This window comes from Poecile atricapillus, chromosome 4, assembly GCF_030490865.1.
Source record: "Poecile atricapillus isolate bPoeAtr1 chromosome 4, bPoeAtr1.hap1, whole genome shotgun sequence".
NCBI lineage: Eukaryota > Metazoa > Chordata > Aves > Passeriformes > Paridae > Poecile > Poecile atricapillus.
In genome coordinates, this window is record NC_081252.1 from 15,208,254 (window position 1) to 15,224,474 (window position 16,221).

At 36.2% G+C, this 16,221-nt stretch overlaps 1 protein-coding gene across 4 annotated transcripts in view; it reads right to left on the reverse strand.

Moving 5' to 3' along the window:
- Positions 1 to 94: 94 nt before the first annotated feature.
- CLGN (calmegin) overlaps positions 95 to 16,221 on the reverse strand; it is a 31,280-nt gene continuing 15,153 nt past the window's right edge. For 2 of the 4 annotated variants that reach the window (XM_058837057.1, XM_058837058.1), the window contains exons 8-16: positions 15,243 to 15,432; positions 14,528 to 14,641; positions 13,471 to 13,627; positions 12,365 to 12,580; positions 9,975 to 10,094; positions 9,659 to 9,797; positions 7,007 to 7,081; positions 4,801 to 4,907; positions 95 to 2,724 (exon numbers count right to left, since the gene is read on the reverse strand). In XM_058837057.1, coding sequence (XP_058693040.1) covers positions 2,650 to 2,724; positions 4,801 to 4,907; positions 7,007 to 7,081; positions 9,659 to 9,797; positions 9,975 to 10,094; positions 12,365 to 12,580; positions 13,471 to 13,627; positions 14,528 to 14,641; positions 15,243 to 15,432 — 1,193 coding nt within the window. In that variant the 3' untranslated portion in view covers positions 95 to 2,649. The remainder of the gene's footprint in view (positions 2,725 to 4,800; positions 4,908 to 7,006; positions 7,082 to 9,658; positions 9,798 to 9,974; positions 10,095 to 12,364; positions 12,581 to 13,470; positions 13,628 to 14,527; positions 14,642 to 15,242; positions 15,433 to 16,221) is intronic. The other 2 variants (XM_058837059.1, XM_058837060.1) reach the window with 2 other exon arrangements.

Consider the following 16,221-nt stretch of genomic DNA (forward strand, 5'->3'; position numbering starts at 1 on the left):
TAGTCAAAAGGTGAAAAGGCAGTAGGGTTAGTAATCATCTTAATGGTTTCGATATAGCTGAATGGTCTGAAAAACTAGATGTAATTGAGATTAAACTTGGGTTAATGAATCTAGTTTTAGCAAAGCTTCAGTTTCTCTCTATTTTCAGCCATCAGTCACACATTTCTGTCTACTCTTCTTTCTAAAGTAAAAAGGAAAAGGATTGGTAGACTGCATCCACTGTTGTCAAAAAGCTAAAGCTTGTACTTCTCCAGTGGGAGACTGTTAAGCCAAGTTAGAAATGTTACTTTTTCCTAACTTGTAGTGAGCTATACATTAGACAGAAACCAGAATTATTACTTCATTGTGCCTTCATGAATGCAGATGCCAACTGAAGAGTAGCTTCAGCTGTAACTAAATAAAAGGGCATCAGTACTACTTGGCCTTCCCTGCATATAAAAACTGTTCAGTCTGGGATTTGGCATCCTCAGACTCAGAGCTCTTTTATCAAGCTACAGCACAGCCAGAGGGGTGCAGGCTGTGGAGATCTTGTTACTTATGGAGTTCCAAAGATGACTGACAGTTTGGACAAGACATGCTGGAACTGAAAAGCATTTTGTTAATTTTAAAGCTCTTGCAAGCAACCATGATAGCAAGATGAAGTTCATTTCCTGAAATACCTGTTCAAATAAAAATGGAGAGTGCACAGGAAGTGTGGTTGAAATCTCACTGTTGCACTGTATGAATGAACAGACGTTGCCTGGCTTTCTACCTCTAGAGCCTCAAATCCTCAACATCTCTGGTATTTCTCCTCTAATTATCAGCATAAATCTAGATCCAAATAAGCTGATGTGCAGAAGGATGTATGCTATCTATAGGTTCTAGGTGATCAAAGCTGATGTGGCATCAATCAATACTTTATGGGAACTTTTAAGGTTGTTTTTTTAAGGTCAAAAACGTAAGGGAATATGACCATCCCCCATGGGGTGACTAATTCTGGAGTAACTAAATCACATCAAAAAAATATTAATAACTAGAGTAACTATCACATATCAGAGGAAAAAAAACCCCTCCAAAACCCCATAGCAAACAAACAAACCAGACTCCCAGGACATCCAAATGCTGTAACAATTTCAAAGGACTTCTATCAGACTAAGACATAATTAATTTAAAAGGTGAGCTGAAGTGCTCCCTGACAGCTCATCCTGTTGCCAGCAGAATACTACACTGGTATCAGCTTTTATCTATTGCTGAGGAGTAATCTGGAGTTTTCACTTCTTACCTTTTGCATAGACACCCTAAATAAAGAGGTGGGAACTTGCAGTTAACGTAAAAAAAAAAAAAGACAAAAAAAGCCCCAAGTTAAACAAAAACTTAGAGACATTTCCATGTAATTCACACCAAGTAAAAGTCATATGTAATTAACTTTATGAACACTTTAAAACAAGCATTTGAGGACACTGGCTTCTTCATTAGGGTTAAGCATTCATTTCTTAGAGACTTCCATGGAATCTGCTGTGAAAATACTTCTTTTGAAAGCGGGTAAATTTTATGACAGGCACAAGAAAATCTGTTAGATTCCTTATGAATTAATGTATTTCTACTTGTTTGTAATGTATGACTACTGCTAGCATTTACACATTCTACTACAGGCAGCTGCCAAGTAGCAAGAGGTTTCTGGTGACTGAAATTTTATTGTTTAATATACAGCTGAACTTAAATGAAACCAAGTTTCTTTACAATAAGCAGTTTATTTAAACTATGAGAATGCCCAAGTTACTCACATCGTAAAAAACTTAATCCATCAAAAATTCTTACGTATATCAGTAAATTCCATATTAAGCAAGAATTAATAAATATTTTCAGGTGACAATATACACTTAGCAAGTATTCTATAAACCGGTTATACCACTCTGGTTTGGAACATGAGAACTATAAAAGTTTGAAAAAATCATCTGTATATGACTTCTGCAGATTTGATACCTGCATTCAAGAGTAAAACAAGTCACATCAATTACCACTTGTATTCTATTTTAAAATATATCTTGAAAATAAATTACTGTAATCAATGCCTTAAGTGAACAGGTGACCACCCATGTAACAAGATCAACTAAAATAAATAAATTACAATAAAAATTGTTGCTAGCACAAAATCATCATACAAAAACAATTATTGCATTTAGCTCCGCACAGAAGAAAATACCTTTTCTCAGCAATATGAACTGCTATAGATGCTACATCTAAACTACCATCCTTTTTTAGCTGAAAACTGTAAACAGCTTGTTTTGTGCTAGAGCTACAAAAGTATTATAATGCATTCATTTAAAAAATATTCAGAGTAAGTTTACTTCCAGCTAATACTAATTTCTAAGAAACATCAAATCTTAAGAATCTTCACCTAAAAATTAGCTGGTCAACTTGTAATTTCCCTTTTATTTTTAATTTGAAATACCAGTTAACTCTTTACAGATAGCATTTATCATTAAAAAAATGGAATTGAGGAAGTTTAGGGTGGCTAAAGCAGCCAGAGAATTAAAATAAGAGGTTTAAATAGCACCCCACCCCCCCTCTTTTCCCATCCAAGCTCAGGAATTTTCCAGGCCCACTGAAGTGGCACACCAAAAGTTACTGTCACTGTCTCTAGACCTGTAAACACCAGCTAGAAATAACTCAGTCCTTTCGTACTCTTCTTTTGCGCACTGATTTCAGTGGACGATCTCCCATTCCTTCATCTGCTTCTTTCCTCTGGAAAAAAAAAAATAAATTCAGCATTAACATTTTAAACGTATTTTAATTATTGAAACTGGCATGCTACGTTATTCCTCTTCCTGAATTCCCCAGACATTTTATCACTAAATGCAGCACTTAAGTGATAGGACATTTTTTCCACACTACTAAGCTAATGATTAATAAAGTGGGTAGAAGACCTTTCCTTTCTATATTCAGAAGGAAGAGAATAGTATGTCTAAACTGATCTCAGAAATTTGTTTTTGCCCATGTCTTTGTTGGTTTAAAAGTAGTGACTTTTAAATTAATTTAGTAACATCCTTAAAGTGCACCTTTCACTATTTTATTTCCACTTCTGAAGTAAGACACATTTAAAACATTTTAACTGTTCCCTTTGGAGAGCTACAAATAGAGCAAACTGTCCTTGAATCAGATGTGGTGTTCCCAGTTTAAAAGCAATGGGCTTATGGAGGCACAGGAAAAGCCCTTCCAATGTGAAATCCATTCTCAGACCATGCGTTGCTTCCTCACTTTCCTGCATCACCTAATGGCAGGCACTTCTTCAGAAGGAATAGCTGATAGAATGTGGCCCAGCCTGAGGACATAGGGTACATGATGTGTTCCAGACAACTCACAACAGGAACACCTACACGCTGCAAACATTCACAGAAAAGCAAGCTGTGGTCTCACTGTGACACTGTGTAGTGCCACAGACACATTCAGAGTTTGCTATTACTTTCACACAGTCATGTGACTCTTAGCAGAGTTCAGTAGATACTGTATTCTTGGGTAAATGTACAAGGAAAAGAAAATTTCTTAGAGGAACAAGAGAAAATACAGAATAAGGGGTAATTAACAAAGACTTTTAGTGCTGAAACAATGAAACCTCATGCAAGGTACAGTTTCCTAGAAGAGTTTTACATGAAAATGAGTTAACATAACATTAAACAACTGCCTTAACCTGGAAAGTGACTCATTTAGGGAGTGACAAGCACAAGATGATCAATGGGTGGATCTAAAGTGTTTTAGACACTGCCAGTTTCTAAATGAAAGAATAATGTGTAGTTGACAAGAAAAGCACAAATTCTATTCTAAAATGATATTTTATGAAAATAATTTTGTAGAGTATCTGGCTGACTGGATTAATCTGCAAAAGAAAAATGAAACTGCAGATGCTGTATTCAAAAACAGTATTGTTATTTTGCTTAAAACCTTATTTTGGAATAAAAAAACCACAGAATATAACTGAAAAACTTAAGGTTTTTCTAGGTCTTGGAAAAAGGCTATTCAGTTGGAAGCACATGTTTGATCAATTAAGAAGCACAATGAAAACTGACCAATCTGCTGCAGTATCCGAATTTTCAAGACTTGCAATTCATTTAATAATCTGTTACAAACTACACTCCTGTAAAAACATTTCATGTGTAGGGTGTAGGAGAAGGGTTTACAGGCAACTTTGCCCCTCATGAGTTACAGCTGTGTTACTTACCAAAAACAGCCTAGGCCCTTAATAGGTCACAGGTATATCCAATAAGGATGAGTGTGATGAAAGGGGGGGTTGGCTAGTCAGGGGAATATCCTGAGGAACAGAAGGAACTGAGGTAACAGGAACGATCCAGAGGAAGACTAAGAGGAGAGAAAGGATGGACCAAACAGGGACTGACCAAATAGGAGAGAGAACTGCAGCTGTGAGGTCAGTCTGAGTCTGCAGTAGGGAGCCTGCAGACAGAGTCTACAAAGGAAGCTTACAGTGGGAGCTTTTTGTAGTCAGAGGCAGTGAGGAGCTGGAGTCTGTAAGCCAAATTGTAAGGAACAATAAACTGGGACCCTTTCCACATAGTTGAACAAGGGTGTATGTCTTATCTCATTTCTATCTCTAATGTGAGCCCTGCTGCAACAGTAGGGAGTTGCCCAAACATTTCTGTACTATAACCTGTAATTATGCATTTGAGGTGTCAAACTCAAAAGAATATTGCTACCTTGGGATTTGTTTTACGGCTCAGTGGTAGAAAAACACTTGAAGGTAACTGGGCTTAGTCAGAGGTATGATGTCAGACAATAGCTAGGAGAAAGTAGGGAAAAATGCAAACTTACCTCATCTTCTGAGTCAGATTTATTTGATCTATCATCACCTTGACTTTCATCTGGAACTTCATTTTCTTCTTCATCATCATCATAAATATCATCACCACCTTCATCTTCTGCAGAAGTAGTTAATTTTACTTTGTAAACAGAACTGTATTACAAATACATTATATCCAGACATACTAATAAGGAAAATAAGCCAATTTCAGTCCTAAAATGAAAAGCTTGTTTGGAATATACCATAAAAACATCTCTGATACAGAGAGTAGAATTCTCATGAATTAGTAGAAAGTGATAACTGCCAGATTTTATAACCTATTTTAATAGCTCGAACTTTGCCTCTTGTCATAATAGCCCATACTGCCTTCAGACTTGTTACTGACTTAAAGGACTTGATTTTACTTTAAAGCTAGCTATTGTACTGGACAGTTTTGAGAGCAGAGTCCAAAACAGGACAACACAGGCATCTGAAATCTGACTAAATTCTGATTCAGATGAGGAAGTACAGTATTGCAGTTATCAGTCATCCAGCATGGGAGACACCTACATCCTAAGGGTACTCCCCTTTTCAGCAGGGAATTCTTCTGATATACTATTTTGATTGAGAGATAAGCAGATCTTTACTCCCCCCTTCTTGGGCATTTTTACAATGGAGAAACTAGTCAGAAAAGCACTGTACTCCCCTTAGCTCACTTAAAGCTTGCACTACTACTGCACTACTAGTACCATTTACAATAATTTCTATCAAAAGAAAAGAAGATATCTTAAATCTGACAGAAAGGATATTCATTGGCATTTTGCAATTTAAGAGTCTGCCAGTGGCTTGTTTAAAAACAGCAGTAAGTAGTTCTCAGTTCTGTCCTTGTCAGGTCATACCTACATCTCATAAGCACCACTTAGGTGTGAAAAAAAATGGGAAAAAAATAAAAACAAATACCAAAAATACAGATTTTTCTATTACACCAAAATTTGTATTTTTGGTATTTGGTTTTGGTTTTTTTCCACACCAAATTCTTACTGTTGCATCTCAGTTAAACTGAAACAAAAGTATCCATAAAAATTTAGAATGCAATCACATATCAGACAAGACTCTGCTGATTCTTGGTGATGAAAATCTAGAAATACCTAATTTGTTAAAATATTTGAGACTTCTGTAGTAGTACCTAGAACTCTGGCTTCAATATAGCTATAAATTGAGCCAAACAGAGCTTCACTAACTCTTATGAAGTAAGAACTTAGTTTTGCCATCTGTCAATATACCTGGTTCATGTCTACTATGGCTCTATTTCTATTATCAAAAGGAGAAATATGACCAAGTAACAAAGATCATGGTTTAAGAAAGATGTAGAAAAATATCTCTGTCCTAAAACTAAGGCCTTAATAAAAGAGCTTGACAGAAATTCACAAAACCTTTGCTCATATTTTAATAAAGAGATTGGAAATGATAAATTAGGCAAATTAATCTCCTCCCATAAGTACAAATTTCAGTAGAGGGGGGAAAAAAACCCCAAAGAAAAAATACTTCAGACATCACAAGCTGTAGAACCCAGAACTATACTATTTAAATTTTAAAATTTATCAAATAGCAATTGAAGCATTATTTCATATAAATAACTGTAGAACTTGACAAATAAAGCCTGTGCCCCTGAAATTCCATTTTGTGGCAACCTTCTTTTACTTCCTGCAATATTGTTTTAGAGGTCAAGGAAAGCAAGGAGACAAAGCATACAAATAGATAAAGCCAAAAAATTAACACAGAACAAAATAAAACAGTAAATCACATGGACAATGCCCTTCAAGAAATACTCTGCCAGCAACTCATTGTCACTGATGTTAAAGAAATCACCAAGTGTTTCTAAAATTTGGTGCTGTGCCACACTTCCTTTTTCAAATGATCCATACAATGTGGATCTCAAGTCACTCAGTATTCCACACCTCAAAATGCCATTGCCTTCAACTCCAAAAAAACCAAAAGAGGAGGTAATGACTATGAAGGAAACATAAAAATCATAAGGAGACAAAGATACTAGTAGAAAATATTTATGACTACAGATGCCATAGGGAGAAATCTCAGGGGAAACTTGCATGTGCACCTGATGGAAACTGGCATAAACCAGCCTGAAGTTCTACCATCAACAAGGATGCAAAGGGAAGAAAACAGACAGGAGAGACCCACTTGCAAGCCCTGGCCCAAATTGCTTCCTTTTCCTAGTACCTGAAACAGGAGCCTCTCTTCCAATCTTCTTTGTATCCTTTATAAGCTCTCTTTTTGTTTCCATTTCTCTTCTCTCTGTAGCAAAAATAATCAGGAAAAGGAGGCAGAAGACAAATTCTCTAATGCTTTCAGATACAAAGAGGCAAAAGAGCAATAGAAAAAAGGGGAAGATTTCAACCCACAAGCGTAAAAGGTGGCAGGAAGCTAAGCAATTCTTCTTAAAGCAAGAAACCATGAAGTCATATAACAGCAAAGTGTAATCTTTCTCTCTGAGGCATAGAATTTATTTGAAAACGCTGGAATACAAAAGCTAGCTGGTTAGTTTTACTTTTTTTTTTTTTCTTCTTACTCCTTACTTTTAGTAACTAAAAGTAAAGGTCTAAAATAAACCCAACCTTTTCAACACAATGAACAGCTGTTCCAATTAACAATTTAAGAAAGCTGTAGGAGCTGAACAATGTTCCTCTGCAATTGCCTGGGCCTTATTTCTAACATTGAAACACACATATTAAGATATTTATTAATACTGAGTATTATTTATACATTTTAATGTATTATTTATTAATACTGAGTTGGGGTTGGGAGAAATTACCCTCCACTATGATGAATACAACATGCTTAATTGGGAGAATTTTTGTATTGAATGTTAGAATGGGGATTTGTTAGAGGCTTGCAAGTTTCTGTGAGGGAAAAAAAAAAAATCTTAATACCATGGAGGGGATCTTGAGTCACCTTCAGAAGTAAAAGAGAAGATTTTTCCCAGGGAGAAAAAGGATCCCATCTGGAATTTATTACAATACACAAAACCAATAAAGTTGCTTAAAAAAAAGACAAGCAGGAGTCAAACAACTTGAGAAGGCTGACCTAGAACCGATGCTAGACAGAGTTAAGAATAAAGTAGGTATTTATTAAAAGGCCTTAAAGGATATACCTTTAAGTACAGTACAAGAGCCTGGCCAGAGCTACACCCAAGATAGACCCAAAATGGTCACAAAATGGACAACTGGTCACAAGGTCTCACATTTTTTAAGTTTTGGTCCATCTGCATATCAGGGTTAAATGTCCAATTACAGTTACAGATTATGAAGTCATATCCTTCTTGTTTTCTCTCTTCAGTCCATCGTTGTTTATGGTTTTGTGCCTGAAACTTGTAACAATTGTCCTTGGTATCAAGCTATGAAAGGAATTGTCTTCTCTACTCACTCTCTGAAGAGAGCTCACTAACGCTTAATATGAAGCTCAAAACTACACACCTAGGCAGCACAGAATCTGAAAAATATGAATGCTAAAATTTAAGGCATCAATGCGTTGAAATTAAATTAACTGACTGACTTAACAGAAGAATATTGGAATTGAAGAATGGCAGCCTTGCAGCAGCAGCAGCTTATTAAGTACAAACTATGATCTGCATCAAGACTGGGTAGAATAAAACAGAGTCTGTAATTCAGGAGCAAAGAACAGGTCGAGCAGAGTAAGATCAAAAGGAAAATGTAGGAAGATACAACACTGAAATTATGTACCTACAATTTAAGCTAAAGTAAAGAATGTATGTAGCATAACCAGAATAATTAAGTGCCTTGGTAAGGTGCTCGAATAGCAAGGCAGATGGACTAAGTTTGGTGTGGCAAGCGTTTGTCAAATATGTACTCAATTCTGTCAGTACTGGCATGCAAACTGCTGATATGGAGTAAATTTTTAAGTCATACAGACAGAAGCCATCAACACTCATGGAACATGGTGCAAAGACAGACAAAACCCACCAAGTTTCAGTCAGTAATACAAAGTGATGTCAGTACCAAGACAAAAACCCCAACAAAACATGAATGTCTTCTATGTCTCTAATTATGCATGCTGGTCCCTTGTCACTTTCTTTGCTTTCACCAAGGAAGAGTGAAATAAGAGGCAGAATCTTGCAGCGCTCTGAAGCTAAAAACTTTCTCAAAGTCAGGATAATGCATTGTAAGTTAGGTGCTTGGGTTTTTATTCATTATATAGACACAGAAATGCTAACAGCACCTCAAAGCTATAGCTGAGTAGTACCCAGTAATCTTCAATACAGTAACATGGGATGATTTTATCCTTGGATGCTGAAGTACAGTTCAACCTACTGAGTGATTAATTTCTCCCTTGGGCAGTAGGACACACCTCTGCAGGTGTGCAATAGGTTGCTAGAAAGCAGCATGAAAGAAGCCGCAGACTTCAGTATGTCAAGCCTACTGTATTTTCAAGCTTTAACAAGAATAACTCAAATCAGCGACCAACAGAACAGTATAACCCTCCCAGAGAGGTATAAGTGGATTTCTGTTAGAGACTTAAAGCTATTCCATTTATTGTATTTAATTATTTTATTAGTTTACTAAATTTTATTCAATTTATTTTATTTTAAAATTTAATTTTAAAGAATAAAGTGACTGTAACCGCTTCAGGTACTTATATCTGAATAATTAAAATGTATTTAATATATGAAATATATAAGGGATAACATATGTATCACTGTCTACAAACATAAAAAAATAGTGTTGGAAGCATGTTCACTTCTTGAAAGTAAAAAAATGCTGGGCATACTTCTGCTTATATTTATCAGAGTTATTTGCCATGAACTAGTTCTATTCATGTCTTTAACCAAACTGCAAGCTGACACACTCATCTTACCATCTTCACCAGTATCTTCATTTTCTTTTTCCTCTTCTAGTTCATTATCTTCCAACTCTTCTATCTCTTCCTTTAGTTCTCCCTTTGTAATTTGCTTAGATACATCAGGTTTTTTGAAGTTAATATATTCATCTGATTTCTACAACAAATTAAAAATCTATTTATTTTTCAACTCTAAGAATTAAAATAAACAGGCACTGCAAGCTAAGTATACCAATGACATATTAAAAGGGCATATTGTTGCACAGATGCTTAGGAGGTTCCAAATTAAGTATTAAGAATAAAACCAAATGAAAATGTAATAAATTTCACTAACCTTTCCTGGCCAGCAGAACAATACACTTAGACCAACAGGGAGAGCTAAAGTCAAGATGTAAAGAACCCAGAGCCATGGGTGTTCTTCTGCAGCAGTCACCAATTGACTAAACATACCAGGCTGTATTTAAAAAAAAAAAAAAAAAAAAAAAAAAAAGCATTTATATCCCTCTTAACATTTAAATAAGTTTATGAAGTGTACTGTATACATTTATATTGTCCAAAACCCTTCCTTACCTTTGCTTTTTAATGACTAAAACAATATTGCATTTCAATACTAGTAAAGCAACAAATCTACAAATTGCAAATAAATGTTCAGTAAGAAGTGTAACTTTTCTCCAAAAAGTCCTTTTTCTGTTTCTCTGTTTCTGCCGCATCTCTTCTGTATTTTTCTTTTTATTCTTGGATTTCTCAGTCTCCTTTGGACTGAATTCTTTTGGGATCTTCTTTCATGGGGAGCCCTGCTTATCTCAGTTCTTACGATTCGAAGAAAACTCCCGAGCTTGTTAGAATCTTGTTTCTCGTGTTTATTAAAAGGTCATCACAAAACTTAACAGGTCTCTCCAGGCTGGTTACACAAAGTTAATCTTTGCAATTTGGTACATTTCTTTCTTCTGATGGTACAAACAAGGCCTTGTGGCACACTTCGTGTCTGATGCACAAAATGGCCCCGAACTACGCAGTTCTTTTATCTTTATACTTATTTTTACCCAATTAACAATAGACACATATATTATTTTTCTTAACGACTCAATGACTCATCACCTCTGTGATGCACTGCGGCATTTTCTATCCAATCACTCACTATTACCCAAAAACCTCCAGGAGAAGAACATGAAGAAGAAAGAAGAAGGGATAAGGGACAACACCCTAAATCTTCCATCTTGTCTCCTGTTCTCTAAACTAACTTTTTCACCCAGTGATTTAAAAAAACTTTTTAATCTACACACTTACACTTTTAGCTTTTTCTAACTTTTACATTTGTTTTCATGTTTCACCATGAAAACATGCTCATGAATTTCATATTATAAGAAATTCAGTGTTTTTCTAGATCTCATAACTAAGTATCAGAAACAAGGGCACACACTCTGTATTCCAGACTCCAACAAGAGGGAACCGATGTACAATTCCAAACATACCAGACTGGCCACAACTCAACTTTGTAAAGTAGCATTTGGAGTCTTAGCAACCTCACACTTTACACCCTTCCCACTACTCTATTTTTGCTGCACACTGTGCCAACTCAGCTGAAAGCTTCCAAAGCATCAAAAGCCTGAGGGCAGCAGTACCTGAGGAGCAATGTTGGCTCCACCTGTACTACCACCTTCGCTCCTTTGACAGCCAATTAATTATTCAGAGAGTAAACTGTCCTCCCAGCACTGCTCTGACTTATGCAGTAGAGACACTTAGGCAAGTGCCTGGTGCATCTCTGTAAGAGGTATGTAAGGAACTAAGGAAGTTTGAGAAGCACAGTGGAACAAGGGGACTCAGGAATTTTTTTGCCATTGTGTATACAGGTACAGATATAGGTTCAGACATTAACCCGAACATTTTGGAAAAGGGCAAGGTTATGTGAAGAGACAGCTTTCCTGCTTGCATGGACAGATATGCTGTTGCTACTTGCTCTCTCTGTGACAAACAGCAGGTGTAAGGAATTGGCCACATTTACCACCAACCCATCATTTCTCCTGCACAACTGCAGCCTGCTGTTGCCATTTAATCAAATAGAATAGAGGACTGTTATACAGAAACAGAAGTGCAGGCAGCCACTAGAGGGTCCTGTGATCCCGTATGGCAAGGCAGATCCATCCCACAGCATAGTGAAGAGAGGAAGGCTGTCATAGTGCAGTACACAAACAAAATGTGGATACAAACAGAACAGAAGCAGCTCTATAAACATACATACAATATTTTCAGAGCTGCATAACACACACCTAAGCAGCCAAAGGCCTAAAATTATTAAACCGAAACAAACACTAGAATATTCATTCCTCATGGGATAGAAGCATCTAAAGAATATGTATCATGGATATAGCCACAAGGGAAAACAGGGAGTGGGGGGTGGGAGGGGAAGTCTTTGAGTGTAAGTAACTCAGCCTTCATTCTTTCACTTGCTGTCAGGTACTGAATTTCTAATAGCAATTTGAACAGCAGAAGGCTTCACAGGAAGTCAATTTTTCACTAGGTGTTTAAGTAAAATGCAGTACTCTTTTAACCTCAAGAAAATACTCATCTGGGGAAGGTAAAAAAACAAACTACAAGACAGAGACCCTATCAGTTACTCAGAAAAATTATTAATTGCAGACAAATTAATACTGTCAGCACTGACAAAAAATTCTTCCAAATACCACAGCTTCCTCACTACTTTCAAGAACATAGTAAAGTTTATACCTCATTTGCACTTGCTACTAATTTCTTCAAGCCCCAGCTATCTGCTGCCCAGCGATCTGCTACTTCTTTTTCTGAACATATGATGAAGTTATCAAAGTAGATATCAGACGTCATAGACCAGAGCTCTAAACCAATAGCACTGACAGTGGTCATCTTGAATGGGTGAAGATCTTCAAAATAGTCAGGATTTGGTATTTTCCGAGGGCTCCAGATTCCCTGTTAATGGAAACAAATTTAATCACATTACCTATAGCTCACCAAAATAAAAACTTGTGAAAGAGATTTCAAAATAGTAAGAACTTTTATTAAAAAACCCCAAACAGTAGAGTTTAAACTATCTAAAACAGAACTGGAAATAGCCTGTAGGATTTTGGCTAACGGGTCTCAATTTTATGGCTTAGGGCAGACCTCCTAAGTAATTTTTTTCTTTTTTACTGTAGAGGTTACAGTAATAACTGACTTTTACCAGAAGTGTTAAAGAAAATTTTAGGGCAGGAAAATTCAGCCTTATGATACCTGTGCAAATTAGAGCCAAATTTTGTTTGCAAACCTGCTTAGGACTTACCCTCAGAGATATCAGATTCAAATACTCCCCAGCCTAATAATAATAACTAATACAAAGTAACTCTCTTTAATATCCAGCTGATTATATCTCTTATATTTGGAGGGAAAGAAGGGAATTTAATTATCCCAAATTGATGCTTCCTCTAAAATTGAACTAGTAAGTCAATCTGCTTACTGAAAGGCCTCATTTGTTAATATTAAAAAATAAACTAATTCAAAAGACTCACATTTAAAGTCCTCATGTAATTCAGAATACAATTCTGAAGACCATACTAAATAAATAGTACCAATGCAAATTGTACAAAAGGCAACTTTAAACAGTCAAGTTGTTTTAATACAGGATACATTATTGTTTCCCAGCATACTTCAAGGAGAAAAAAAAAAGGAAATTAAAAGCAAAAAAAATCTCAAATTAGTGAGGGAATTCAGACTCATTCTAAAATATAAATATACTGCAAAAAAGCCTAAGTAAATACTACTTTTGACTTGCTTGCTCTGCTGAACTCTGTATCTTTTAGCAATGATCAATATTTGGCTATTACCTGATAGTTAGGATTATCTATCATAGGTGCTCTCCATTTTCCTTTATACTTTGGGTTATTCTTCATGGGATGCACCCACTCTCCACAACCAGGTGCAGTCTCACATTTTGGATTAGGGATCTGAGGGGCTTCCCACTCCCCATCCATTTCTTCATCCCTAGAGAGGAAAAAAAAAATTACAAACAACTGCTTTAAGATCATCCACCTGTCAAACACTGGCAGTCTGAAGTTAGGGCCCATGTATATTGTTGTAACAACCTCAGAACTCTGACCACCTCACGGAACTTTACCCAACAGTATAAACACTTTTTTAAGGAGTGCTACACCTCCTTATTTAAAGGTCACATGTTCATAACTACCACAGCATGACTGACTTCAATTACATTTCTGCCTCTGCAGACAGCTTGAAAGACTTCTACCCAGGATGCTTAGGGATCCCTTTGAGACTTATATTATGATTTCAAGTTATCAACTTAAACTGTATCAAATTCTTTCAAAAAGGACCTTCATATTTTGGATTTACTTATATATCTTCAGAAAACAAAACAAAAGGCAAGGACAAGTTTGTGGTGGCCAGCAGCTGGCCTGGAGGCCTCACAGTCTAAGATAACCCTAATTAGTACTTGACCAGTCTAGGCCATTAGGGAAAAGAGGTAAACATCCCTAATAGAAAGGCAGTGTAAACCTGGGAGATTTAAATTCAAACACCACCAGTCAATTCCTGGCAAGCATGGACGCAGGCAGCTGGGTAGCAACCAAATTCAGCTAATCAGGACCAATCATGCAGGTTTTCAAAAACCATATAAAAAAGAACTGCCCTCAATAAAAATTTGTTGTTGCCACATGAACTATGCAGTGTCATGTCATGTCTGTCTCAACTGTGACATGAGTTCATGTTATTAGAAGCAGTCCCCCACACCAAAAAATATTTGGCCATACCTTACACATTCCAGCTTACTACCTCAAAAGACAATGAGATTTGGACTGACTTCCATAACTAATAATCTGCCACAGAGAACAGTGTTGTCTACAAAACACATTAACAACCTGCACTTACCAGTCCTTTGGTTTATTTGCATTAGGGTCTGGAACATAATGTGGTTCATCATCAAGCCACCCCTCAGGCTTAACAGCATCAGGATCTTCTATTTTGGCAGGTTCATCTTCATCCCTTCAATTACAGACTTACGTTAGAAAATACAGCAGTCTGAATTTGGACCAATGTTCTGTTCAGAGGACTACAACTGGCATGAAAGGGATTATTTTCAAACACATGACAGAATTAGACTCACTGATCATGAGCATTAGACATATAATAAATTATCTGCTTATAAATATCTGGATTATATTTAATTTTTTTTATTTAATCCATAATTCACTGGTATTAAATGGCAGGTGTCAGTCAGGTCTTCCCACTGAGATTTTCCCTACTTCTCCTGAGTTGCCATAAGAACTGTAGTTCACACAGAAGTAGAAATTCATTGTAGATTAAGACTACATGGTAGAAAAAACTTCTTATTCATGTGTAGCAACCTTAGTTACTACTTGCAACCATGCAGGGCACAAAATCAGCAAATAATGATTTTATTTGTCTCCTTAGAACGTGACCAGATCCTTACACCCACCTCCATTATGTTTTCCAACTTCTGTGCTTCTAGTGAAATGTATTCCAATTGTCACTAGCAAACCCCAAAATAAAACCAGTCAAATCTTTAAAAAAAACAACAAACTGTATGTGAAAGACATTGTAAAAATTAAAATATTCCCCTTACCAGTCATCCGGTTTGACAGCATTTGGATCAGGTATTTTTGGTCTCTCATCCCAATCATCAGGCTTCTTATCAGTAGGATCCTCTATTTCTTTGGAAGGATTTACTGGAGGAATCATATTCTCAAGAAGACTTCCTTTACTGACAACTATTTGGTCGATTAATATTTCAAATGTATCATCTGGTTTTAGCACTAAATTGAAGAAATTTATATTGGAGAAATAAGGGAGCCATTTAATTTTACAGATATATTTAGCAAAAACTCTAAGCACAGACTTAGTCAAATAACAGCAAACAGGATCCTCACTAGCAGAAGAGACAGACTCCTCAATCAGGCACTAGATCTGGACACAAAAACATTGCCCTTGAGGGGATGTATGACTGGCATCAGGCCCCCAAAGATGAAACTTGAAGAAAATTAAATTGCTGAAATACATCCAAACACATTCTAAGAGATTTTTCAAAAACCTACCAACTTGGCCAAAATTCTGTGTTTTTACTTCAAAAGCACAAACAGTGAAAAAAAGAATTTCTCTATCCCAAAAGGCATTTCTGCTACTAAATTACAATCTCACACTTGAAAGCATGGGAACACAAGAACTGTACCAGTAACACAGAAGGATCAAAGCAGTATTTTCTATCAGGTTCTAACCTCTAATAGCCATTTCCCTCCAATGCCACATTGCAAATGCTTAAACATTTGAACAGAATTTCCTGGATGTTAGCAAGTGTCAGTAACTGAGAAGCCAAGGTCACAGAACTGAGCAGCGTTAGATTCAGTATTCAGATGTATCCAGATCTATTTCTAATAAGCACTTACAATAAACGTGCTCACTGGTTAAATAGCAGATTCAACTGTCCATCTTACATAAGGAAGATTTACTTAGTAAAAGTAATTACCATTCCACTTGTATGACTGTTTTCTAAAGACAGGTTAAGAAAACCAGAGTAACAGTCTTGTAACAGTTTGATAATATCTAAT